We start from the raw sequence: 27591 nt of genomic DNA on the forward strand, positions 1-27591 counted from the left end.
GGCACCCTTACCCAGCAGCTCTGGTCATAGAATCCTGTTTGTGTATTCGTGTATTTCACACTCAGGAGTGTGAGAAGCATGTCTCTCAGTGTAAAAAACTAAGTATGTCAAATCCAATGAAATAAGTTGTGATATTTCCTACAGCCCATGAAGGCAGCACCATGTTGTGCCCATCCTTCAGCCCTAGATGGCGTCGCTGCCCAGCGTGCTCCGCGGCACTGAGACAGCTGAGTCACAGATACATTTAGACCCAGATAAATAGATACTGTGAAGAGGGGCTACAATCAAGACACTGCTGTGTTTACTCCTCATTTTTGACCCCCCACCAGCGGCCACTGAAACTGCGTGGAAAGATGCTGACGATAACACTGAAGACCCTCCAGCAGCAGACGTTCAAAATGGAAATAGACCCCGAATTGACGGTGAGTAGAAGTTAACGGGGCTGAAGTAAACACGGTCAGGCCGGGAGGGCTGCCGTATAGACCGTAGCATAATCTTAGCTAATGTGGAGACAGGGTCGCGGTTAACACTGTTTAACGCCAGAAAAAGAGGTCGCTCGGATACTTCGTCATTGGACATTTTATCCTGATTCAATGTGACAAAAATGTTGTCAGACAAGTTAGCAATTCCGAGTAATCTTATTGTAATTAACAGAGTTCACGTAAGGTAATGTAGCCGGAGTTAGCTCGTATTCGACCGGAAATACGCATTTGTCTCTTCAGGGTAAAATCACAAAACCTTTATATTTATTACAAAAGCGCATAACACTGTTAATAAGGTAGCAGTTTAAATTCTGCTAATTCGTTTATGGAAACAGGGAAATTTAAAAGTACGTGTGGCAATGTTTGACTTCGGTTCTTGCCAATTCTCTGGGCCTCAAAACTATATCGAAGGCTTGGCCATCTTATTTTGAAAAACCAACACAGGAAGATTGTGTATTCTTCCGTTGAGCTTGATTAAGTTTGACTTGTTTCAGTTTGTAACCACGAATGACGATGCAATATTTTAAACCTGCCTTCTGTTTTTACATAAATGAAAAGAATAAATGTAAAACATGAAGAAGTTACTAATAAATTATAAACATCAATTGATAAAAGAGAATATCTGTTTAAACACAGTGGCCTTTATTTTGTTTGTCAGTTAATCTTTCTGGTACAATCTGGTAGATACCTGTCAGTTTTCATAATCCTTTATCAGAGATGAACTCTCCTAGATCACCCAATCAGGTTTACCATATGTTTAAATACTGATTTACTGAAAACCCATCAGAATACTGATTAAAACTAATTAAAAAATATTAAAACAAATTCAGAAAAGGAGACATGCATCGATCCGCTATTATTATTTTTTTATGTACCGATACTGATTCCAATACTTCTTTTTATCCTACTTAAAAGAGCCGACTGATTAATCGGCTGCAGGGGCGCTGCTTGTCAGCAGGCAAATTTGGGGCCCCAGACCATGACGGTAGGAAACCTCCTTATAGGGGCCCCATCTGAAAGTGTTCACTCTGATTGCCCTGCTAAACGCTGGTGAGAGGGCCCCACAAATTAACATTTGCCTAGGGCCCCAAGGGACTCTAAGATCGCCACTGATCAGCTGGACGACAACATCGGCCGATATTAACACATCATGTGACGTGTCGGCTAATTTGATCTCTGATGTGTGCTGATAAAACTTTAAACAAATGAATTCTATTTGAAATGTTTTTTTATTTATGATTGTTCATTCCTGAGTAAACCCAGCATTACATTTGTTATTGAAATAATACAAAATGTAATAATAAAAAATAATAACAACTAAAGTGATTTGAAAGTAATTGTTTCTGTCTTCACATACAAACAGGAAGCAGCATCAGGTTTTTCAAAATGAATCTTTTAAACTGAAGAGTATCATAGAGAAGGAGCTGCTATATCTCGTCTGAGCGTCGTCATGGAGACGATTTTTGGACTCTTCAGACAGTTCAGTGTGAACGTCATCAGAGTGAGACTGAGCGAGCTGAGGATGTTAAAAGTGACCGACCCTCTTTCTTGATTTGTGTGGATCGGCACGGTCAGTCCGATATCCGATACGGTAATTACGTCAAGATCGGACCTGATAGAGATATAAGACTGGATCTGTCCAGTCTCTACCTGAAAGCAGAGAAAAGTATAAACTAAGGGTTAGAAAGTGAGTCTAGAGGGGTTGGAAACATTTCATGTTCAAAGAGCAAGTAGCAAACATTTTGACTTTCTTCACAAAAAAGACAATAAAGAGGCTTAAAGCACCTCAAGGTCAGCATGTAGCGCAATGTGATTAACCAGTCAGGGAGGGACAGTGTGTCTTTGTTCTCAGAATATTAGATTTTTACCAACCTAATATATTATAAATGTAACTGTCTAGACAGGAAGCTTGATGCATAAACTGCATAATACAGACATTTAATCACAACACCATTTGAAGGACATCAACTTATGAAAAGCAGCTCATTAACCTAAAATCTAAAGTTATGACAAAATCCTAGACAAACATTCAGTCCTCAAGCTTCCACCCGGTCATGATCAGGGACGTGTGGTAAAAGTCTGAGTTGTTGAACAGTCAGGCAAAGTGTCAATGATCCATCTGTCGGTTGTTGTCAGGTTGAAGCCCTGAAGAAAAAAATAGAGGAGGACAGAGGAAAAGAAGGATTTCCTGCTTCAGGGCAAAAACTCATCTATGCAGGTGAGTGCACGACTTTATCAGAGTGACAAAACCAGACCAGTAAAAACTCAGGAGCAGTATGTAACTCTTACCCCTAGTGTTTAAAAAGGGTACTGCAGTCTAAATTCTAAACATTGTAGAGAGCTGTCTCTCCCCTCTCCTCTCTGTATTCAATGCTCACACAGGTCACCATGTGGTGGACTCTGAAGCTTCAGTGTTTAGCCAGCTCTGCATGGGTCTGTAAACCTTTCTGTGTTCTAACCTCTCTCCATTTTTCAAAAGCATCTCCAATATTGATCCTAGTTTGAGCACGTTTCTGCTCGTGGAGCTTATTAGAAACATGCAGAGGCTTTTTAGGTCGGGTACAATCACTTCTATCTGAACCACTTCTCTTGACCGCTTCCATCGCTGCAACACCTGTTGACCTGATAACTGCTCTCATATCTGACAAACCGAGGGGCGTCCATACAGCTCCTCCTGGAAATATCCAGATTTTTTCAGGAGTTTTCTGCAGGTGTGAAAACATTAAGAGAGTGCCCCCTGAAGTAGCAATATGTGACATGTCCTCCTTTACCTAAACTTCTGACTGTAGATTACAGTAAATACTAATGATAGTTTCCCTTAAAAAAGAGTCACAGTGCTCATTTTGGTAACATCCTACTAACCCCTGATATTTCATTATTTTAATCTGCTCATCTTCTCTTACATTGTTAAACTTCTTCTATTGTTGAAAAGTTCAGCATGAATCTCCTCTGATGTCCCATCTCTCCTTGAATGTCACAGGCAAAATATTAAACGATGACACCCAGCTGAAGGAGTACAAAATTGATGAAAAAAACTTTGTGGTCGTCATGGTAACCAAGGTCAGTGATTCTTCAGATTGTCGGGGTTTGGGTCAAGCTTTAATGAGAGGTATTAAACACCCTGACACAACAAGGAGGCCGTCGGTGAGTTTTTGTAGTGTGTCCAGCTCCGTTTGATACCAGTCAGCCCCAGTTGGCCTTTTTTTGGCTGACTACCGCCGCCTGCTGGCATGGAGAGTTATTGCCTCTCACGCATGTGCATGTGCATGCTTGGTGGTTGGCCGTCGGCTGTAGTCTTTGCGGTGCGTTCAAGTGCTACTTTTTGGCCAAGAGGTGAGTCGATGTGAGGCCACTTGTTCTCTGCTGTCTGCTTGGTGTGTCAGGGCTTTTACTTTGAAAGACGTTTGAGATGTTGATACAGAAGTAGAAGCCTCGTCCTGTTGAGTGTAACGAGTGATCTAGTGCGGCATGCCTTCATCATATCAACACTACTGATGCTCTTCATTTCATTTAGCCTAAACAAGACCCTCCTCCAAAAGCAACTCCCCAGCCTGCTGCAGCTCCAACACCCCCGTCAGTCTCAGCCCAAGCACTCTCCTCTGGTCCATCACAAATGCCCTCCACACCGACACATGCAGTGTCTGCACCCACACCCGCCCCCAAGTCAGGGCCCCCCTCTGAGAGCCCCTCCACAGTCCCAGGAAACACCCCGAAGGCCCCTGAGAAAGAGACAGCAGACTCAAACACAGCCGCAGACTCATCAGCAGCCTCGGCCGGTCCTGCTCCAGAACCTGTTCAAGCAGACCAGACCGCTGCCCCTGCAGACTGCCCCACCTCAGCTGCTCAACCTGAAGAGAAGCCAAGGGAAGACCCTGAGAATCAACCCCCCACCACTCCTCCAGTCCTCTCCTCTGCCTCCAGGTGAAAGGACACCTCAGTGTACACAGATTTAAATTCATGACCTGTTTGTCAAAATGTGATGTAGCTAGCTCAGGTTTGTACACTACAGTCTACAGTCTACAGTCTTCATTCACGGGGTGCGCACACTTACCACTTTTTAAAGTACAAAAAGAATACCTACAAATCTTTGAGATACTTTGGTTGCTGTTGATTCCTGAGTTTGTGCATGCAAACTCCATGGGGAAAGTAATGTTGACAATCTTGGTGGTATTTACATTTTTAAATTTTTAACTTGGCCCGTTTTGTAACTATTTTACTCAGGTGCTGGACGTGAAACATTTGTCCTCCTACGAGGGGGGGGGGGGGGGCTGGGGGTGGGGGATAATGTGTACTATCTTTTAGTACACCGTCACCCTGATGAGCACCTGATCTAGTTCTAATGTAGACACGCTTAACATCAGTGTACAAGCTGATGATGTCACTGGCATCATGTTAGCATAGCCACATTAGCATTAATTTCAAGTCCATCCTCACCCAGCTTCATAGACTTCTTCTGTCTGGTTTCTCGCTCACTCTGATTCTATTGGATGAAGACTAACTCAATAATATATCTCTTCTCAGCCTTGTCGATGAGCTCGGCCTCCTTGAAGAAGCAGCATCAATACTGGGTAAGACATCTGTGATTTCTGTCGTCTGTCACATGTGATCAAACAACAAAAGTGACATCACATCTTCTCACAGTTCAAAGAGTCTTTCTGGAAGACACAGACCGAGCAGTCCCACTGAAATTGTCTATATATAATACAACTTAAGTAGCAAGTGTCGGGGGGGGGGACGGGGACGTGGGACTCACTGATACATCAGCTTAACATCGGTATCGACCGATAAATCAGCCCTGTTGACAGACATCGGGGCATGAACCATAGGGATGCAAACTTCTTGCTCAGTGGATCTTCATTGACCTCCTGTCTGTGTCCTGTCTCTCCTGCTGGTCCTGCAGTGACCGGTCCAGCCTATGAGAACCTGGTGTCAGAGATTATGTCCATGGGTTATGAGCGAGAGCAGGTGGTCAACGCCCTTCGAGCAAGTTACAACAACCCAGACCGAGCGGTGGAGTACCTCCTCATGGTGAGGATGGAACCAGCCAGTGTGCAGTATTACCCCCCCCCCCCCCCACCTTATCCTAAAGAGTGTGGTTAATGTTTTGTACTGCAGGGTATTCCAGCAGAGGCCAGTGACCTCCCACCTCAGGAGCCAATTAGACAAAGTGTGCCATCCAACCCCCCCGCTCCTGCTGCCGCTCCTGCTGCTGCTCCTGCTGCTCCTGCTGCTCCTGCTGCTACTCCTACTCCTACTCCTACTACACAACAACAACCTCAGCAGCCTCCAGCTACTCCACCCAGTAAGAAAACACTAGTAACTTCTCACTGTTTGATATCTGTCTACTCAGGCTCAGGTAAGGCTTGTTTTATTGTGGTTTTACCTGGAGACCTTTGGCCAAGGTTTCATTCCAAAGTGGATTATAAATGTTGTTTGAATATATCTACACTTTAAAGGCAGTATTTAAAGGCACTTTTTCAGATTTTGGTTGAAATTGTCTTTAGGTCTTGACAGAAATTGATAACTCATGTTCTCTGAAAAGGAACAAAGAGAATCCGTCATCTATAGCAAGTCTGTAAAAACTTCAACCAATGTCTGCCACGAGGTACCAATCTGATGAACCAATCAGACGCCTCCCTGTCTCCCTGCTCACTCTCTACCTCTTGCGTGCTCTAGCCCACACTCAAAGAGCGTCACCAATGACGGAGTTTATTGTAGACAGAGCACTGAGGGAATGCTACTCTCAAAATCATGCTAGTTCTAGAAAATGACCAACCCTGCCTTTAATAAATAATAACCTAGAGGTCATGGAGCCACACTAAGTTTTGAATTCCTCCTGTAGAAATAAACCTTAAAGAGCCCATATTCTGCCCTTTTTGGGATTCATATATTTAATCTATGTACCTACTTTTGTATGTTCACAATAGATAAAGTTCTAAAAAAGTGTCTGTTTTCATGTACTGCTCCTCCTTGCTCCCTCTACACTCTGAGTCTGTCAGCTACACTCTGCTGAGCCCCCACTGTTAGACCCCACGTGGGACAAGTCGACTCTGATTGGCCTGCCGATCCGCTCTGTCGTTATTGGTCAGTTGCTCAGCACGCGTCTCAGAAATTGCTACATGAGCTGCTGGGCTTGCCACAACGAGCCAATGGGCTTAGATCAGTGATCTCACACTGACAATGACGTCAGACTGACAAATTTTTATCGAGGGGGGCTAGAACCAAGCGTTACATGTAGCTAATGCTACAGCTAACAGGAGGATGTAGGAGAAGCCGCGTTTCCGTGGACTTTGAATTTTTGCACATAGATGTGCACATGCACAGGACACTTGGAAAACACACTAAAGAGCATATAAAACCAGAAAAAACATAATATGGGACCTTTAAAGGGACGTGTGCTGTTGCTTAGGTTAGAAAAATAACAGACAGGATTATTAAGGGCCTTTCAGACACGGAGTGGTGGGTGCTGCGGTGCTCTCAAACACAGTCGTTGTCTATGTGTTGCTCCGAGCTGAGCGCAAGGTCGCGCTCTGCTGTCTGTGCAGAAGTAAAAATGTAGGCACCGCGCTCTGTGGCGACACCTCGCTGTGTAGGAGGGAAGATGTCCCACTTTCCTGAGCTCTAAAATATCTACCGGGACATCGTCAAGAAAAAACATCTTGATTAGAAACTTTATTCGATATGAATCACTGAAATGAGTGTTAAACGTTGACAGTTATGACATCATCACAGTAAACAGTCCTTCCTCTCCCAGCAGGTCTAGTGTCTGGCAGTCAGAGTCTCACTGCTGGGGGGGACTCTGTGTCCACGGGGAACCCTCTGGAGTTCCTGAGGAACCAGCCACAGTTCCAGCAGATGAGACAGATCATCCAGCAGAACCCGGCCCTCCTCCCGGCTCTGCTGCAGCAGCTGGGAAGAGACAACCCACAGCTGCTGCAGGTACCTGCACCAATATGCCCAGTGGGGGGTTCTGATCTGGTCTCAAGAAGTCTGTGTCATGAAGCTAAACCGGCAGTATTGTCCTGCTGCTCTGATTTTAAAAAATAAGTCACATACCAACAGAAATATAATCACACTTTATCACAGTGTGATGTCATTAAAATGCAGCTTCATTTTTACAGTACAAAGAATTTGCGTGCGTCCGTTTGTCCAATTAAATCATTGATTTTTATGACTTTCAGCAAATCACACAGCACCAGGAGCGTTTTGTCCAGATGCTGAACGAGCCACGAGGTCGAAACACGGGTGGGGAGGGGGCCGAGGCCCCAGAGTCACCGCAGACCAACTACATCCAGGTGACCCCCCAGGAGAAGGAGGCTATTGAGAGGGTCAGTGACAAACGCCTGTCAACATATCATACCATCATATTAGTGTAAAATACATAGACAGCTAACTTTAGTGTTTGAATCATCAAACAGTTATTCATATGAATGACTCTAAGAAAGTATTAAACTAGAGGGTCAGCACCTCCCAGTCTGAGCTCATGGTTCTTTGAGGGAAACAGTGGATTGATCCCTTCAGGTGGGGAGTGAGTCCCCGTCCCAAGTCGAGGAGTTACAGTGGTTTGGCTCGGCGTCAGCAGTAATGCAGGCGTTGAACAAGCTCTCCACTCACCGGTCCATCTTCGTTCCCACCCTCACCTGTGGTCGGGAGCTTTGGGTAGTGACAAAAGAATAAGATCAATTGAAATTAGTTTCCTCTGGAGGGGGTCTGGACTCAGCCTCAGAGAGAGGGGGGGAGGAGCTCGGAGTAGAGCCGCTGCTCCTTTGCATCGAAAGGAGTCAGTTGAGGTGGTTCGGGCGTCTGATCAGGATCCTCATGAACGCCTCTCTTAAGAGGTTTCCCAGGCACGCCCTACTGGGAGGAGACCCCAGGGAAGACCCAGAGTTATCTGGAGGGATTATATATCCCTTTGAACCCCTCAGGAACCCCCAGTAGGAGCTGGAAGGTGTTGCTGGGGAGAGGGACGTCTCATAATGAAAGAAAATGTTACAGATGCATTAAATACAAAAAAGTTTTCTCATTTATCCGTTATATAAAATTATCTTACTATCATGCAAAACCAAAAATATGAAAACCACAAATCTGTGAGTGAACTCTTTGGATGCCTGTTTGTGTAGTTTTGATGAATGGGTTCATATTTGTTTACCTCTGTCTTTCAGCACAGATCAAAGTTTAACTTTAATGACAGCTGAATCAATCTGTTGTTGTGTGTGCCAGTATACTCACCATGTGTGTTTGCTTCCAGTTAAAAGCACTTGGCTTCCCTGAAGGATTAGTCATCCAGGCGTACTTCGCCTGTGAGAAGAACGAGAACCTGGCAGCTAACTTCCTGCTACAACAATCCTGGGACGACGAGTAACCACGTGGCGCCGCAGAGGAGAAGACTGCGCTGTCAACGAGGGAGGAAATGAGGAGAGCCAGATCCTTTTATTTTTATTTTTTTTTATTTTTTTTGGCGCGATGGTTGTGATGATGATGGTGAAGACACATTATTACCATTGTCACATGAGCTCCCTCTGAGCGGCGCCTCACTGCTGCTACATCACGACAGCTGCCTCTCCAGTCTGAACATTTTAACAACAGTCTGCATCACCTTCACACACCAACAGGCTTTTATTTTGAAAGTTTCTCCTGCAGTCATACTGGAAAAATACAATACAAACACCACATCTCACACACGTTACAGAAACCTGTCGCCCTTCATGTGTGATGCAAACTGTTGACCTCTTTCTCTTTTAAAGCTCTCGTCTGATCTTTTCTTTCCGTCTGCTTCTTCTCTTGATAAAAAGCCCCAAACACTCAAAGAACTTAAAACCAAACGCGTTCAAAGAACACTTTTCTTGTTCAGGTGTAGGCCTTTCATTAACCACGCACACATGGCTGTGCTTTTGTTGATGAAATGATGAAATACTCAAAAGTGTTTGAAAATAAGTTTACACTATTTGGGTCAAAATTTTAACTCATCGTTTTTATTCTCTGAATCATAATTTTGATTTCACCCCTTTGTAGTTCATGAAATCAGGGGCGTGTCCAGACTGTTTGACTGGGGGGGGGGGGGGGGGCACTTGGGGCTCTGACTGGGCGTGGCCTGATGTTTAAGGACACACACATGCAAATTAATTTCTTCTCTTACCGTGTCTGTACCCACTAATGATCTGTATCACCTAACTTTCAAGAATACGTTTATTGGCCATTTGAAAGTGTTTATTCAGAAATGTTTTTGGTAAAGGCAAAGAAGGAAAAGTATTAATTTACAACTGAAAGCATTCAAATTACCAGCAGCCTGTTGAACACAGCCAGAATAGTTGATTTTGACTTAAGTCTCTTATTAGGCAAATAGCAAATCATAGATTTTTTGGGGTGGCCAATCAGATTTCTAGTCACGCCCCTGCATGAAATTGTATTCAGGATTAATTGTTGTTTTGATTAATTTTTTTTTGTTGTTTTTTCTTTTAAGAGTTCCAAAAATTATATTTGAAGTTTCTAATGAAGCGTGTCCACTCTGCGTTCTCATTAATGATTGACTTGTTACTAAAATAGTTGGTGCAGTTGTTGTGTTTTGTAGAGGACGAGGGGACACTCGGAGACACCACTTCACCTGTGGAGCGTCTCTTTGTTTTTGAAGTGCCACAAATGCATGCTTTGATATTTCCTTTGCTGGAAGACGACACGCAGCACGACTCGTCTACTGTCACACGTTCACCTCACATCCTCTATGCATCTTAAAGCTGGACGAGACTGAGCACTCGCTCCCTCATGCCTTATGAGTTGTTAAAGACTTGAACGCATTTTAATGTCACACACGACGTTGTACATCATGTAGAGTGTTTCATCTTTAGGGTTGAACAATGAACAATTCATTAGTTATTGTTTCAAAATGGACTAAAGGGAATTTGAATTTGCACCTGAACTACGGAGCCCCTGAAGTCCCAAAAATACAAAGTAATCATCTTGTGAGCTCGAGATATTTATTATATTTTTGACTTTTTGAGACTTCTGGGCCTCTGTAGGAAGCCAAACAAAACAGAACCATTTTCATCTCTCAGCATGTGCTTTGCTGTTTCTCCTTTGAGTTCTCTTGATTGTGTTTGAACTGGAAGTGACTGGACGTTTTGTATCATATTGTAAATGGGATATACATACTTTGGGACAAAAGGCACTTTACGGTGATGAAGGCGTCTCCTCAGCTGTGAGGGGGGGTCGCCGGTTGCATGGGATTGTTACAGAGTTATTTGTAGCTGCATGGCAGTGGGGGGTAAGGAATGATGAAACCAACAGTGTGGTGATGCTCTGATCTCAGTTCATCTGTTTGACCATCTCTGTCAATGTTTTCTTTTCTCTTGGGGGGGGGGGGGGGGGGTTATGTAGAATATGAACAATCTGATGAACACCTGTTGAGGTTTTGCTGACTAGTTGTGAAAACTTTGGTTTCATCATCGTGTAAAATAAACGGCTTTTACAAAGCGGGTGAGACGTGTCTGTTATTTATCATCAAGTGTTGGGCCGGCTCAGTCTGGAGGGACGCGGGTTGTTTAGGTCCCGGTGGAGACTGGTCTGGTTTCTAGAGAGGTACGCAGGTGTTCACTTGAGCAAGGCGAAGAACCCCCAACAGCTCTGGTGTGCACCTGTTAATGCATGTCCATAAGTCCTATCTGTAGATGTGTGTATTTCAATTCTTCTCTAAACCCTGCACACCATCCACAACACAGATTTTTGTTTAAATTTTTACTTCATCATTTTGTTCTACTCTGTTGCAAGTTAACGTTCATGTTTAGGCATTTAGGCTATTATATTATTGTGGACCGGAGGTCTTTGTCCCTGCAGCAGAAGCTGGGCTCTTGAGTAAACGGGGCTCCCCTGACCTTCAGCGAGGTGATCTGTTACTACTACCACCTGACGTCCCTGAAGCCCAGCCTCCTCTATCAGACTGTGTTGTCCCAACAACCACCACCGTCCTTCTTCATGCACAGCCTGCTTTGACCTCCACCTCAGCGGGGAGGAAGAGTGGACAACAGGAATGAGAGGAATACAAAGGAGAAATCCTTCCTGCATATTATCCCATATGCTCTTTTATAAAGCGTCTCCAGATAACACTTGTTATGAATTGGAGATATACAAATAATGATTGATTGATGGACTGACAGACTGAGATGAGATTTTAGACGCCACAGGTTTGTTTCTCTTTAGCATGGAAGACTAAACTTGATAAGGTCTTGTAGCTTAATTCAGGCAGAATGCTACAATATAATTTTTTTTTAATCCATAATTTGAATTCCATGCAACCCCATATGGGGTCTGGACCTCAAGGTTGGGAAATCTGGTGTCATTTGGGTCATATGTGTGAGAAGCATGTCTCTAAATAACAGGGTGTGAAACCATAATATTTCCCCTCAGGATTAATAATATGTAAAATAAAAACACCTCAGATAACTTCACTTGAACTCTGACTGGATTAGTCTTAACTGATGATAAGTCTCACGCCTCCAAACATCACTCTAAACTCGCATCATGAGAGTCACATTTCTTTGCAAACTAGCCTCGACATTTTTATCTTATAGGTATATTTTAGGGATGCATCTGTTTAACTTCGGACATCGCCAGGTCGGAATATTATGTGGCATTAACAGTTCCTTCTATATGATCAAAATGGAAAGGAAATGTTAAATGGATTTGAGCTTTTATGACACTTTTCTAGTCTTCTGACTTTTACACCACAGGTCACACCTACACATTCACACACTGATGGTAGAGGCTGCTGTGTAAAGAGTCCATCAGTATTAACTCATTCATTCATACACATTCACACACTGATGGTAGAGGCTGCTGAGTAAAGAGTCCATCAGTATTAACTCATCCATTCACACACTGATGGTAGAGGCTGCTGAGTAAAGAGTCCATCAGTATTAACTCATCCATTCATGCACATTCACACACTGATGGTAGAGGCTGCTGAGTAAAGAGTCCATCAGTATTAACTCATCCATTCATACACTGATGGTAGAGGCTGCTGTGTAAAGAGTCCATCAGTATTAACTCATCCATTAATAAACATTCATACGCCGCCACCAAAGCAGAAGTGTCTTGCCAAAGGACACATCGGACATGTTGCTTCAGGAGCTGGGGATCGAACCCCTGGCCCTTTGGTTGAGAGACGACTGAGCCACTGCGGTCCTACATCAAGATGATCAGCTGAGATGGAGCAGCTCCTTCTATATGATCAAAAGTACAATTTTTACACTTCTGATTAAAGAATTTAATTTGAAAACCTCACTGTTGTTGCTCCTTCCTGTATGTGCTGTGGTCAAAATATAACATGAATCAAGCACCAGAGAAGGTCTGTGACCCTGTATAAACCAGCTCTCTGAGAACGATCCGTTTTGGTGTGTGTGTCTCTTTAAATGCAATGACCCCCCCCCCCCTGAGTTTTCCCAGTAGACATCACTCCTCTGTAGAGAGAATAAAAATGGCCGACCTGCGTTAAAGTTTTGTTCTAGGCTGGGGGTGGAGTCTATGGGTGGAGATACCAGGGGAGGGGAGGGGATTTTTTTTAACCAGAATCCCACTGTGACATCACAAGGAGAGCACATTTGAAACAGAGCATTTTTCTCTGTGTTGTAAGACTTCTGCAGACCACAAACAAAGGACTGGATGGATTTATTTCACATGATGTGGGTCAGTAGACACTCAGGTTACCCAAATATATGTTCAACAACACTGAAGAAGTGGATTTTCAAAATATGTAGGCTACCAGCTAAAAATCTTGCCTGGGACACCAAGTGGGTTCTGCATAATACCAACAAAAACATTAACACAATTATTATTTTCAAAATATCGGTGTCGGTACATATGTATCGGATCAGAAGTGAAAATAAAAAGTGGATCAGTGCCTCTTTAATGTTGAATGGAGTTGCGAGCAGCACCTGGGATGAGGAGGCATGGCTGGGTTTGTCCGCTAAGGGGAGTGTTGCCTTGGAGAGGGAGGGTGGGGGAGTGTTGCCTTGGAGAGGGAGGGTGGGTGCGTTCCCTCAGCAACAGGGAAGATGGCAGCTCTCACATCTCTCACCCAGGTAAAGATGCAGCTTTTTACGCCTCGACACTTCTGCTTAACGCCAACATATCTACTCACATGACACAGCATGTCACATTCATGACTGTGAATGAGATTTTTTTCTTGAGCAGAACTTGAGCTCGCCCTAAAATGAAGGCAGAGTCATGGCAGCCTCAGAGGGGCCTGTTTCAGTACCGTTAGATAGCGGGCTTGTTAGCTACAGCTGGTACTAGCTAACCTAGCCGTGTTAACCCCACGATTTAATAACCCGTTACCTATCTCATTAATACAGTTAACATGTATCATGAGCTATGTATACAGAGTGGAGACAAGCTGAGTGTACGCCTCACCATTTAAATATTACGATAACGTTTAGTCCTTAAGATAGCACGTCTTGGCTAGCCTAGCCTTGATGCCCTGTAGTGTTAAGGATGGCGATAAACCAGAGGGCATGCTAGGCTAACCCCAAGCCGACCTGGGCTGTGTTTGGATTAAGGATGCTGTGTTGAGTCGACACACTGATCTTAATGTTTAGTGTTGGATAGTTTCCGTTCAGGATGGTGAGCATATTCTCCTCCCTGCAGCGGTTGCGCAACAGTCACATAATAAAGCAATGCAGAGGGTTTGTGATATCTTTGTTATTGATTGTGAGCAGCAAGGCATCAACACAAATTAAATTAGACTTAACGAGTGTTTGAATTAAGGTTTTTTTTGGTTATACCTGTTTTAAACATGCTGGAAAGTTGTGCGCTGAATGTTGTGCGCTGAAGATATGTATGAGGCTGTGACTCAGTGGTGGAGTCGGTAGTCTTCTAACCTGATGGTCAGGGTTCGATCCCCAGCTCCTGCAGCTACATGTCCGATGTGTCCTTGAATGAATGAATGAAACCTTTATTGCCCCTAGGGGAATTTGCCTTGCACAGAGAGCTACAAAACACAATACAAACAAATTTACAGGACAGCACATAAGAACACATAAAAACACACTAAAGCGTCACATGATTCAATGAGGGATTTCAGCAAGTTAAATAAAGTGCAGAGTTCCAAGTTCGTCCTGTATAATCAGTTCTTATTAAGCAGCTGAATACTGCACAGTACAAAGGATGTAATGCCTCTTTTAGTCCTCATCCTGGGCATTCTGTACCTGCGCCCTGAATTCAAGCAAGACACTTAACCACAAGTTACTCCCACTGCTTCATCAGCGGCGTGTGAATGTGTATGAATGGATGAGTTAATACTGATGGACTCTTTACACAGCAGCCTCTACCATCAGTGTGTGAATGTGTATGAATGGATGAGTTAATACTGATGGACTCTTTACTCAGCAGCCTCTACCATCAGTGTGTGAATGTGTATGAATGGATGAGTTAATACTGATGGTCTCTTTACACAGCGGCCTCTACCATCAGTGTGTGAATGCGTATGAATGGCTGAGTTAATACTGATGGTCTCTTTACACAGCGGCCTCTACCATCAGTGTGTGAATGCGTATGAATGGATGAGTTAATACTGATGGTCTCTTTACACAGCGGCCTCTACCATCAGTGTGTGAATGCGTATGAATGGATGAGTTAATACTGATGGACTCTTTACTCAGCGGCCTCTACCATCAGTGTGTGAATGCGTATGAATGGATGAGTTAATACTGATGGACTCTTTACTCAGCGGCCTCTACCATCAGTGTGTGAATGCGTATGAATGGATGAGTTAATACTGATGGTCTCTTTACACAGCGGCCTCTACCATCAGTGTGTGAATGCGTATGAATGGATGAGTTAATACTGATGGTCTCTTTACACAGCGGCCTCTACCGTCAGTTAGTGCTGCAACTAACGATTATTTTTTATGTCGACTAATCTATTGATTATTTTTTCGATTAGTCGATTAATCACTATTATTTTGCATACTATTTTTGATCCCCGTTTTACCTCACCTGCTTAAGCATGCACACATGTGAATTTCAACCAGCAAAAGCAAATTAGAATAATGTCACATGAAACATGAGTTTGGCACATAGTAAGTATATTTTTTAGTAAGTATATTTTTTGGATCACAATGAAAAGGAAATAAACTAAATAATCCAAACTTGTGTGCAAACAAAAGTGCAAGTAGTCTTTGATGTATAAATAAATAACTCAAAATAGTATCAGTTCACCTGCCTTGCAGATTATAAATAACTAAAGGATGGCTTTCTTTAAAGTGACTGTTAATAGCCCATCCAAAGTCCAAAAGTCCAAATAAACTTAATGTAAACAAATCAACCTTCCAGCCCAAGTGACTGAACAATAGATTATAATTTCTTTAAATTGCAGTGCAGGAACGTGAGCATGTCAACATGTTCAGGTGTGAGGCTGGCTCTCTTCTTTTTGGCCATGTTTCCAGCTGCTGAGAAGAGATGCTCAGAGGGCGTAGAAGTAGCTGGAATGCACAGGAATGACATCTGCTTGAAGCCTTCATCCTCAACCATAGATAATGGTCTCATGTCCGTGACGATCATGTTGAGGACACTTTCTGTGAAGACCTCAGCCATTTTTGGGGTGCATGAGCCTTTCCTCATGACATACTCATCCACACACCTTTGCTTGGCACTTAAAAAAATGAGAGAAGAAATAGCAAAAATGTAACAATGTGAAAGAAATATGTTATGTTTAACACTTATCAATAATACCTTAAACAAATATCACTGATTTCTCCAAAATTTAATCTCTTACAAAGTATTATGAATGTGCTCCAAATCTGTTTAATTGGTTGACATTAAGTGGAGGTTTACAATTCAGATTGAACGCAAATATTAACAGGAAAAAGAAAACTTAATGGTTTAGCAAATTGACATGACATGTCAAGTTTCTACATCATCAAGGTTTGTTTTTCCTCTAATATAAACGTATCGTACTGATAACTAAAGCAAATTGCACACTGAATAGCGTTACTGAACAAAACGTTATCCAGGCAAGTATCAAAGATGGTGTTAGTACGTATTTTCATGGATTCATTCATCTTGATAATTTTGTGGACATATCTTTAAATTGTGTCAACCATCTCACAGTAATTCTTCTTTGGGTCTGTGAAGCTGTAACCTTATATGGGTGAAGCACCTAAGTAGTAGCAGATCTATGTTTGGATAGGAGCCAACTATATGTTGTCAGCAACTGTTTGCTAGACAGAGAGTCTACATCTGTTACGTATACAAATCAGTGTCATGTCATCTTTATTGTTTTATAGTGATGTACCCAAATGGAAAGGAATTTGTGGGCTGTACCTTTTAGCAGAATATAAGCCACACTGTGTGATGAAGACTTTGCCATTTTGCCCATGATGGCCACTTTGCCAATGATCATCAATGATTGTGAGATCTTGGTCAGCATGGGTCAGCGATGGTCTACACTTTGTCAGCCATGTGTGTTGTGATTCTGTGTTGTCTGACCATGGCTGAATAAATCTAAGATGATCCACAGTCTGTTTCACCATTTTATAATTGTCCATCTACTACAGAAATAACCCCCCCCTAACAGATGGTTTTGCGACTTACTAACATACGGCACCAATGTTATAAGTAGGATACTTGAATTAATCCTTGTGCATGAAGCACAAAGGGCTCAGTAATGCAAAAGATCTAAAAGATATTCATGTAACTTGCAAACTCACCCACTCGCGGTATTTGAAGACACTGCAGCTACAGGGTGTCTGCGTTTCAGGTGTTCGTGCATTGCCGTAGTGCTGCCATGGAAGGAGAGTGTGACTTCACACAGTTTGAACTTAACGTCTTTCGCCTATTTGTTTTCGATAAAATGTTCCCAAACTTTGGAAGCCCTGGGTCATCTTTTTCAGGCATCCTCCGTGCTTTCCGCCATTATTTATGTGAACTTTTTCTCCGTTTCTGTAAATAATGTTAAAATTGGGAGCGATACTGCCCCCACCACTTCCTGTAGTGAACTGCAAGTACAGATGAGTTTTTACCGGCCGGTATTTGATATTACCAATAACTAAAACAATAATACAATGCGTCAACGCTCAAATTTATATAGTCGACGTAATCGATTATGTTGACTAATCGTTGCAGCCTCTGCCATCAGTGTGTGAATGTGTATGAATGGATGAGTTAATACTGACGGACTCTTTACACAGCAGCCTCTACCATCAGTGTGTGAATGTGTATGAATGGATGAGTTAATACTGATGGACTCTTTACTCAGCAGCCTCTACCATCAGTGTGTGAATGTGTATGAATGGATGAGTTAATACTGATGGACTCTTTACTCAGCAGCCTCTACCATCAGTGTGTGAATGTGTATGAATGGATGAGTTAATACTGATGGACTCTTTACTCAGCAGCCTCTACCATCAGTGTGTGAATGGGTGAGTTAATACTGATGGACTCTTTACTCAGCAGCCTCTACCATCAGTGTGTGAATGGATGAGTTAATACTGATGGACTCTTTACTCAGCAGCCTCTACCATCAGTGTGTGAATGTGTATGAATGGATGAGTTAATACTGATAGACTCTTTACTCAGCAGCCTCTACCACCAGTGTATGAATGGATGAGTTAATATTGATGGACTCTTTACTCAGCAGCCTCTACCATCAGTGTGTGAATGGATGAGTTAATACTGATGGACTCTTTACTCAGCAGCCTCTACCATCAGTGTGTGAATGTGTATGACTGGATGACTTAATACTGATGGACTCTTTACTCAGCAGCCTCTACCATCAGTGTGTGAATGTGTATGAATGGATGAGTTAATACTGACGGACTCATTACTCAGCAGCCTCTACCATCATTGTGTGAATGGATGAGTTAATACTGATGGACTCTTTACACAGCGGCCTCTACCATCAGTGTGTGAATGTGTATGAATGGATGAGTTAATACTGACGGACTCTTTACTCAGCAGCCTCTACCATCATTGTGTGAATGTGTATGAATGGATGAGTTAATACTGATGGTCTCTTTACACAGCAGCCTCTACCATCAGTGTGTGAATGTGTATGAATGGATGAGTTAATACTGATGGACTATTTACACAGCAGCCTCTACCATCAGTGTGTGAATGTGTATGAATGGATGAGTTAATATTGACGGACTCTTTACTCAGCAGCCTCTACCATCAGTGTGTGAATGTGTATGAATGCAGCAGCCTCTACCATCAGTGTGTGAATGTGTATGAATGCAGCAGCCTCTACCATCAGCGTGTGAATATGTAGGTGTAACACTGGTGTAAAAGAGCTTTGAGTCGTCAGAAGACTAGAAAAAAATTGTACAACTTACAATTTACCATGGAGGTCTAAAGAAATGAAATCATATCATATATTTCTTTGCAGCACTGGTAACATATATTGTGCACACAAGATAATAACACAAGATATTTATTCTCACTTTTTGGGACATTGGGAAGAAAGCCCTCTCGTCCATTGAACTCCCAATATGAAGTGCTTCCATCGGGCCGGCGCTTCAGTCTGCCACGAGTCAAACAAAAAAAAATATTTGTAACAAATGCAATCAAATTATTATATTCATAAAGTAAAAAAAAACAAACAAAAAAAAACATACCATTCGATCCTCCCCCTGAATATTAGTGCCCAGCATCTGCGAGGTGCACAATGTTTTTTTATGACGTGACTGTTTTAAAATGTAATATTTGAAGGTGCACTATGTAGTGTTGGTAAATGTTCATAACTCTATACACAAACTGTCCTCAGAGGAACATGTGGTCCCTGTAACTGTTTGAAGATAAACTGACATGAGAAGTTGTGGTGGGGGGCCGGACCACTGAAACTGTAACTCTCCTGGTCACTTTTTAGCTCCAAACAGAGTCAAGGGACCCGTTTTATTCTTTAAATAAAGTTTGTGTATTCAGTTCAGAAAATATAGCATAGCATGTTTAACTTCTCCAACTTTCTAATGTCTACATAGTGCACCTTTAATTAAATACTGTTTTTACAAAGCAAGTGGACTGTGATGTTGTCAAGGTCTCCAAGCGCTCTTCTGGTCTCTCTCTGTGCTTGAATTAGTGCTGGGAATCTCCCACAACCCCACCATACATATCCTGATACACATTGATTTGGGATAATGACCATGTCCTACACAGACTCACTACAACAGCTGTTTTTTAATGTTGAGAATAACAGCAGAGGCGTATTGACGATCCTACAACTTGAAACTCTTCAATTCAGCTCCTCAGAGATCCTAACACATTTAAATATTTTAATCCAAGATATATGGCGTTGCTGTGAACTGCATCATCAGACAATTGTCTTTCAGAACTGTCATCACAGCTCTGCAGCCGCATCCATTCTGTAACATCTGGATCCATATGTGTGTTTGCAAGGAGCACAAGACGATATATTGTCGTATTGACTTTTTGAGCCCTAACTTGAATGTCGTCCTGTTTGCCGTCATGTCTCTTTTCTTGTGAATCGTGGACAAAGTTATTTCCTATTCTTTAGGGGCTCCATAGGATCCTCACTGTTTCAGATAACATGGAGTTGTTTTGGTGTAATAACATTTTCTCTCTGTCACAGCTGTCAAGCGGGAACCCTGTTTATGAGAGCTTTTACAGACAGGTAAGGTGACGGGCTAACTGTTACCCCAGTTTATTTAAATCTCCTGTGAGATGTTGTCAGATATCTTCAGAGGGGTCCATTATGTGTTTTTAATTTGACTGACAGCTCTCAGACCTCTAAAATAGCTGATGTGTTTTGCTCCAAGGTGGATCCTGGGAACACGGGGAGAGTGGGACCAACAGAAGCTGCCTTGTTCTTAAAAAAGTCTGGACTGCCTGATATCACACTGGGAAAGGTAGGTACTGAAGCTTCAGTGTTTGCTCCTCGTGTAGTCAGTCTGCTGTAGTGTGTTTTCACAGTTGGAACGCTGTGTTTGCGTTAACATTTTGGAGGGATCAGTGGTGAGGCGCTGATGACAATCTGCATGCAATTTGCATGCTGAGTGTAAATGCATGAACAGAAACTGCTGTTCTTGCATAAATATAGCAAAGAAACCTCATTGTAGGGCTGGGTGATACGACCTCAAATCAATATCACCATTAATTGAACATTTGACCTCGATTAAGATTCATGAACGATTATTAGTTTTTTTGTTTTTTGCCCTCATAGTTCACTGACAATGTTTCTACTGTAAATATGATCAACTAGTAAAGCTGAGATATGTTTTCTAATGAAAGAGTTCATATCTGATGAACTATTTTGAGGTTATTTATTGAATATTTTAAACTGAAATGAAAACGACACCCTCAAAGTCCAGTTTGTTTGATTTGTGTGAGTGCTTCCTCGGTCCTGGCATGCTTTGAAGAAGTGTGCTTCAGCACGGTACAGTTCATGCACGGGTACACAGCGTGGACAGCCTTCATTATGGATCTCAGAGTGTTCTGTCTGTATGTGACTAACATGACTCAGAATAAGACACAAAGTCAGTAAAGTAGCTCTCATGTTCTCTGTGCTGTTACGGACGCTGACTCTACAGCGCGTCCCTTTTATTTTTATTTATTTATTTTTGAGTCCACCTGTCTTCTAAACTAAGTAGCTTCATGATCTTGTAAAGCCATGCATATGTTGTATAATGACGTTATGTACAAGAGGTAACCCTCTTGTACATAACAAGGCTCAGGCCTGGTTAGTCCTGGAGCAGTGTGAGCGCAGGCCAGAGGGGGAATGGAGAGGAGGGCGGGGGGGCAGTACAGGACAACTTGGCCGAGTGTGAGTGCCCCCTAAAGAAACCTTTTGCCCTAATGTCTATCAGTGTGTTGTGTTAAAGGTTTTAGTTGACACAGTCATGAAGTAAACAGCAGATTCATGTCATGTTTCATCTACGTGAATGTATCTTTGATTTTCCTGTTTGTCCAGTGCCAGTCCCCCTCTCTCACTTCTCCTTACACCTGGACAGTTATTATGTAAAGGGTTCATTGTTCTCTAATCGTCAGAGGTGTGTCCACCCCTACTGTCAGCTTTAGGGCTTTTGTTATGAAACCTCTGTTTGAAGCATTCATCCATCACTTCTGCTTTCTTTGACCTCTTTGGTTGAGCGATATTCTCAGATGTGTCGTGGGTTTCATGATTTAATCAGACGTGACCTCTCAAGTGTGTGTCTGCAGGTAGGAGTGTTAGCTCACCTCTGACCTTCTTCTAGTGACGCTAACTACGTCATCACGTCTTTGTATATTTCCTGATTGCGTTAATTTGGTGTCCCAGTCCGTGAGGTCATGTTGCGTTTTGGCGTTGCAGAAGGCACAGCGGGAGCTCCACACACACACACACACACACACACACACACACACACACACACACACACACACACACACACACACACACACACACACACACACACACACACACACACACACACACACACACACACACACACACACACACACACACAGCGCTGTGCTCCCCCGCTGGCTCTGCTGATCCCGTCTCTCCTCTGTAACACCTCTATTACTACCTCTGAAGACGGTACAGAGGGGGGTTACTTCGCCCCCCCATTACGCCTCTGCCACAGTGGAATTGAAGTCCAAACGTCACAGTAGTGTAAATATGGCGGCTTGTAACTAGCATGTAAAAAGCGCTAATGTTGGACTTTCTGTGGTGACTATGTTGCCATGGTCTCAGTGGGACAGGCTCCTGAGATAAGACAGGAAAAAAAATGCGGAAGTAGCAGACGAAGCAACGGAATCCTCTATATGATGCAATAATCTCAGGGAATAAACGTCACTCCCACCTCCTATTGGCTCGAGGTGAATTCTCCTGATTATATCCTGCTGCGTTCTCACATCAGCTCACTCTGACTTGCGGCAGAAAAAATGCTAGAAGTCTGGCAGGAGAAACTCCGGGTTAAAGTCAGAGAGAAACATTCAGCTGTTTGTGTTCACACATGACCCTCTTCCTAGAAATGTCCAGTTTTTCAGGAGAATATGGCTAGTGGGTACGCCCTGTTAAAGGCATCCACAGCTACAAACAACATTCAACTAAGAGGTACAATGTATATGTAGAAAATATTTACAGCAGATAAAGTGTATTGCTCAGTTAAAAAGTAAAGAATCTAAAAATATATAAAGTCAGATTGAGGTTTTTATCCTCTGTGTCCTCTCTCTGCTGACAAACACTGCTGGCTGATCGATATCACTTAAGTCTTATTTTCTGGGAATGACAACTTGACCCGCATACTGCCAGGACTTTCTTCAGTTTCCCATTAACCTGTTCACTACTGTGTCATTCAGCTAGCTGAAGACGTTATGACATCTATGAGACTGAAAGCTTTGAGGTTATAGCTTGAGGGAGTGGGGAAATACCACATTTACTCCTTTTTGTCTGAGAAGACATGAAGAGCAAGACCAAGTCCCGCCTCCGTCTTTGTCAGCAGGATTTTCATGTGGTCACTCGGACAACATTTTATACAGCCGATAAAAACACACCGGATCAGAAAGTGAAGTCTTTAACTGGGTATTTCTTTTTTGTCCTGTGTTTCAGATCTGGGATTTGGCAGATCCTGATGGCAAAGGCTTCCTGGACAAACAAGTAAGGAGCAGTCACATGACCTCTTAATGTCTTTGTTAATGTTTTAATCATTCAATGAATCCAATCACAATGTTAGAGCGATGCTCAGCAGGGTATGTGATGTGCTTTAGTGTCAGCTGCAGCTCTCGCTCTAGAAGGTAACTGTAACTATTTTAAGGTCTTTAATTCTCCTGATGATGATGAACAGCGATGTGTGTATCTCCATCCACCAATGGGAAACAGTCATGTGACACAGGCTTCTGAAGACTGCAGAGGCAGTGATGGATATTTATGGAGGCGGTTCTTTTCCCCAAAGAGAGAGAAATGAGAAACCTGAAACCCAGAGTAATAATGTGGCATGAATAATATCAAACATAAGTAAAGTTTCATTAGTGTCAAAGTGCAAACAAAATACCATCATGGGAGGCTGGAGGCGGGGTTACACCTTGGACTGTTCACCAGCCAATCACAGGGCTGACATATAGAAACAGATGTAGCGTATCTACTTTTAATATTTAATATAACTCGGGGCACCATCCTTGTTAAGAAAGGATTACTTTCTTAACAATATTACTAATATTACTTGTAGTAATTAATGAATCTATAAATCTGTCTCCTATCATTGGGATGAATTCTCAAGCAGTGAAAACCATAAAATTACACAGACAAAGTACTGAAAGTTTATATGAAAGTTTAATAAAGAAAAATGATGAACAGAAGAATTTAAAGGAAATGCAAAGGTGATATCAGTATAATTACGACAGTGATATAACTTGAAAAACAATAAAATTGAATGGTTTAGATTGTCATGGTAAGATCCTTATATCAAGTTTGGAGTTTAACTATATTGTTTGAGGGATTTAACGAAGTGGGATTTTGAGAAATAAAAATAAAAAGGGAACTTAATAAATTTGATGAAGTTGACTCTGAGGCTTTGATTCGGACACCACAAGCTTGACTCAACACCCCAATCTCATAATCAGAACACTTCCTTACTTATGCGTAGTGTTCAATTGAACTCTGCCGAGTGGTACCAAGACTTCCCGTTGAGTTCTTTCGGATCAGGAATGCCGGTGGCCCACGATAACCGCCGTAGCAGGTCTGGTTGGAGTTGACAATGAGATGGGTTTGAAGAAAAACACAGCGGTCCAAGCGGTTGTCCGGGGGTCCTTCTCTCAGCGGCTCAAAGAGTCTTAATTAACGTTCGCCAGGATTGACGCTCGTTGGTTCTCACTTGACTTGAATGGTCACTTGTAGTCAAGGGTGAGGACAGAGAAAATAATGTTCTGGGAGATGAATGAGCAATACTTAAAAAAGAAAAGAAAGCAGCGCTCAATACTTAAAAAAGAAAAGAAAGCAGCGCTCAATCTTAGGCTGTAGGAAAAAGCCTTAGAATGCGTGTGTGAAGAATCAGGGTTGGTTTAAGTTGGATTCGAGTTCTGCAGGTCCTGCGAATCCGGACTTAAATTCAAAGAGTTTCGCGTCGGCAAATCTTGAAGAAACAAGGTGGTTCGAGAAAAGAATTAACAAGAGACGTCTAAGAGGGTGAAGAAAGAGTTTTCAAGAGAAATTTACAAGAAGAAAAAAAAATGACAAGAGAGAAAAAAGCGCAAGCTCCTGAGAGACAAGCTACTTTATCCCTGGGGATGACTTTATGAGGGGGCGGGGCCTAATATCTAACCCGCCTCTGATGTTTAACTTTTAATTTAATCCACTCCGAGTTCTTTACTTATTAAGAGCATAAATAAGAACTTTGATCATATGAACATCACCATGTCAATATTCGTATGTAGGATTATTTCCTGATTATTAACCTGAAGACAGTTAGACGATTTCCGCCTGTATGGAAATGAAATCAGCATTATACCATTCAACATTCAAAACAAAACACATTAATATAATATGAAGGGTATAGAATCATATCTTACAATACTGAATTTATAACTAGGACAAAATCACATAGTAACTATCGTACTTCCTCCGTCCTGAAACTCAGGTCGGTACAGCGCTCCTGCCACTAGGGGGCAGTAGTGCTCCACGTAAGATTCACGTAGAGTTCATCAGGTAATGTGATTTAGTTTTCCAATATCTAAGTTCGTCATAAATGGTCGTAGCGGAATCTAACTTGCATGAAAGTGTTAGTCTCGATGTCATGGATACCTATATCCGATTCAGGGATTGAACCAAAATTCTTTTATAACAGAAATGGATTATGTTGGTTAAGGCACTTTGTTTAATGGGTCTAAAAGCTATTAAATCTGTTTGAGATAGTCCAGATCACATCAAAGGCCTCCCCTGCCGTGTTGATTAACTCGGCAGACGGCTGTCTTCCTGGGATTGTTTGTTCAGAGATTCGTTCGCACGTACCCAAGTGGTCTGGTTCGCCAACTTGGATTAAAGGCTTATTGTTTTTTATGACGTCCTGTTCTTCACATTCTGATGTAAAGTGTCTTTCACAGTTAATCACATGAATGGCTTTTGTTATCAGTAAACAGGAAGAGTGGGGGTTTTCATTCATGTCCTGTGAGTTTTGGGTTGATTTCAGGTTAATATGTTACACAGACAACCAGCCACACTCACATTCACACCTACAGACAATTTAGAGTCAGCAGTTAACCTAACGAGCATGTCTTTGGACTGTGGGAGGAAGACGGAGTACCAGGAGAGAACCCACACATGGAGAACATGTAGACTCCACACAGAGAGACTCCTGACGGACGGGGATTCAAACCAGGAACCTCCTCACAGAGAGACTCCCGGCAGACGGGGACTCAAACCAGGAACAACCGTGCAGCAAGAACCAAAATACATACCTCAGAATGATCAAACATTAGCACACGTAGCTCAACTAAACACAAAATAAATGCCAACATAACAGGCAAATGTTTCATTCTCTCTTCTCTGATGATAAAGATAATTCTTGTTGTTATGAGGTTGAGAACGAGGACGCCTTGATGGGTAACATGTGATGAGCTCTCTCTCTCTCTCTCTGTCTCTGTCTCTCTCTCTTTCTCTCCCCCCTCTCTCTCTCTCCCTCTATCTCTCTCTCCCCCTCTCTCTTTCTCTCTCTCCTCTCTCTCTCTCTCTCTCCCTCTCTCTCTCTCTCCCCCTCTCTCTCTCTCTCTCCCCTCTCTCTCTCTCCCCTCTCTCTCTCTGTCTCCCTCTCTCTCTCTTTCTCTCTCTCCCTCTCTCTCTCTCCCCCCTCTCTCCTCTCTCTCTCTTTCGCTCGCTCCCTCCCTCTCTCTCTCTGTCTCTCTCTCTATCTCTCCCCCTCTCTCCTCTCTCTCCCTCCCTCTCTCTCTCTCTATCTTTTTTCCCTCTCTCTCTACCCCTCCCTCTCTCTCTCCCTCTCTCTCTCTCCCCCTCTCTCTTTCTCTCTCTGTCTCTCTCTCTCCCTCTCTCCCTCTCTCTCTTTCTCTCTCTCCCCCCTCTCTCTCTCCCTCTCTCTCTCTCTCCCCCTCTCTCTCTGTCTCCCCCTCTCTCTCTTTCTCTCTCTCCCTCTCTCTCTTTCTCTCTCTCCCTCTCTCTCCCCCTCTCTCTCTCCCTCTCTCTCTCTTTCGCTCTCTCCCCTCTCTCTTTCTCTCTCTCCCTCTCTCTCTCTCTGTCTCTCTCTCTCCCTCTCTCTCCCTCTCTCCCTCTCTCTCTCTGTCTCTCTCTGTCTCTCTCTCTCTCTCCCTCTCTCTCTCTGTCTCTCTCTCTCCCTCTCTCCCTCTCTCTGTGTCTCTCCCTCTCTCCCCTCTCCCCCTCTCTCCCTGTCTCTGTGTCTCCCTCTCTCTCCCTCTCTCTCTCTCTCTCTCCCTCTCTCCCTCTCTCTCTCTGTCTCCCTCTCTCTCCCTCTCTCTCTCCCTCTCTCTCTCTCCCCCCCTCTCTCTCTCCCTCTCTCTCTCTCCCCCCTCTCTCTCTCTCCCCCCCCTCTCTCTCTCTCCCCCTCTCTCTCTCTCCCTCTCTCTCTTTTCCCTCTCTCTCTCTCTCTCCCCTCTCTCCCCCCTCTCTCTCTCCCCCCTCTCTCTCTCTCCCTCTCTCTCTTTTCCCTCTCTCTCTCTCTCTCTCCCCTCTCTCCCCCTCTGTCTCTCTCTCTCTCCCCCTCTCTCCCTCTCTCCCTCTCTCTCTCTCTCTCCCCTCTCTCTCTCTCTCTCCCTCTCCCTCTGTCCCTCCCTCTCTCTCTCTCTCTCTCTCTCCCTCTCCCTCTGTCCCCCCCTCCCTCTCTCTCTCTCTCTCCCTCTCTCTCTTTTTCCCTCTCTCTCCCCCTCTCTCCCTCTCTCTCTCTCTCTCTCTCTCTCTCTCCCCCTCTCTCCCTCTCTCTCTTTTTCCCTCTCTCTCTCCCCCTCTCTCCCTCTCTCTCTCTCTCCCCCTCTCTCCCTCTCTCTCCCTCTCCCTCTCTCTCAGGGGTTTTACGTAGCTCTGCGGCTGGTAGCATGCGCTCAGAGTGGTCAGGAAGTCAGTCTATCCAGCCTTCACCTCCCTGTCCCTCCCCCCAAGTTTGTGAGTATGACATCATCCGTACACTTAAATCAGTGCATCATATCCATAAAACTTACAGTTTATCATTTTG

The 27591-nt window shown here is 43.3% G+C and overlaps 2 protein-coding genes across 7 annotated transcripts in view; both read left to right on the plus strand.

Annotated features, from left to right (window-relative positions):
- Positions 1-200: 200 nt before the first annotated feature.
- rad23ab (RAD23 homolog A, nucleotide excision repair protein b) lies at positions 201-10949 on the plus strand. Of its 3 annotated transcripts, none has more exons than XM_065956242.1 (10): positions 201-422; positions 2619-2700; positions 3463-3542; positions 3997-4403; positions 5004-5050; positions 5383-5510; positions 5598-5784; positions 7240-7421; positions 7664-7810; positions 8731-10949. In XM_065956242.1, exons 1-10 carry the CDS (start codon positions 354-356, stop codon positions 8842-8844), a joined length of 1443 nt encoding a protein of 480 aa, XP_065812314.1. In that variant the 5' UTR covers positions 201-353; the 3' UTR covers positions 8845-10949. The 3 variants fall into 3 exon arrangements, with proteins under 3 accessions (XP_065812314.1, XP_020511596.1, XP_065812315.1); XM_020655940.3 differs by having other exon boundaries at positions 203-422; positions 7237-7421; XM_065956243.1 differs by lacking the exons at positions 201-422; positions 2619-2700 and adding an exon at positions 2723-3193 and having other exon boundaries at positions 7237-7421.
- Positions 10950-13486: 2537 nt separating this feature from the next.
- The window catches only part of eps15l1a (epidermal growth factor receptor pathway substrate 15-like 1a), a 56513-nt gene continuing 42408 nt past the window's right edge, over positions 13487-27591 (plus strand). For all 4 annotated transcript variants that reach the window (XM_065956247.1, XM_065956248.1, XM_065956249.1 and 1 more), the window contains exons 1-5: positions 13487-13552; positions 20055-20096; positions 20242-20331; positions 23013-23060; positions 27426-27521. In XM_065956247.1, the coding sequence (XP_065812319.1) occupies positions 13526-13552; positions 20055-20096; positions 20242-20331; positions 23013-23060; positions 27426-27521 (303 nt within the window). In that variant the 5' untranslated portion in view covers positions 13487-13525. The remainder of the gene's footprint in view (positions 13553-20054; positions 20097-20241; positions 20332-23012; positions 23061-27425; positions 27522-27591) is intronic.

Source organism: Labrus bergylta, chromosome 6 (genome assembly GCF_963930695.1).
Source record: "Labrus bergylta chromosome 6, fLabBer1.1, whole genome shotgun sequence".
Classification (NCBI taxonomy): domain Eukaryota; kingdom Metazoa; phylum Chordata; class Actinopteri; order Labriformes; family Labridae; genus Labrus; species Labrus bergylta.

Bases quoted from the DNA above. Each gene is read 5' to 3' on its own strand.
- rad23ab (XM_020655940.3), top strand. From the start codon at position 354: ATGCTGACGATAACACTGAAGACCCTCCAGCAGCAGACGTTCAAAATG. The intron at 3,543-3,996 runs GTCAGTGATTCT...CATTTCATTTAG, and splicing joins TGGTCGTCATGGTAACCAAG to CCTAAACAAGACCCTCCTCC. The intron at 5,511-5,597 runs GTGAGGATGGAA...TTTGTACTGCAG, and splicing joins CGGTGGAGTACCTCCTCATG to GGTATTCCAGCAGAGGCCAG.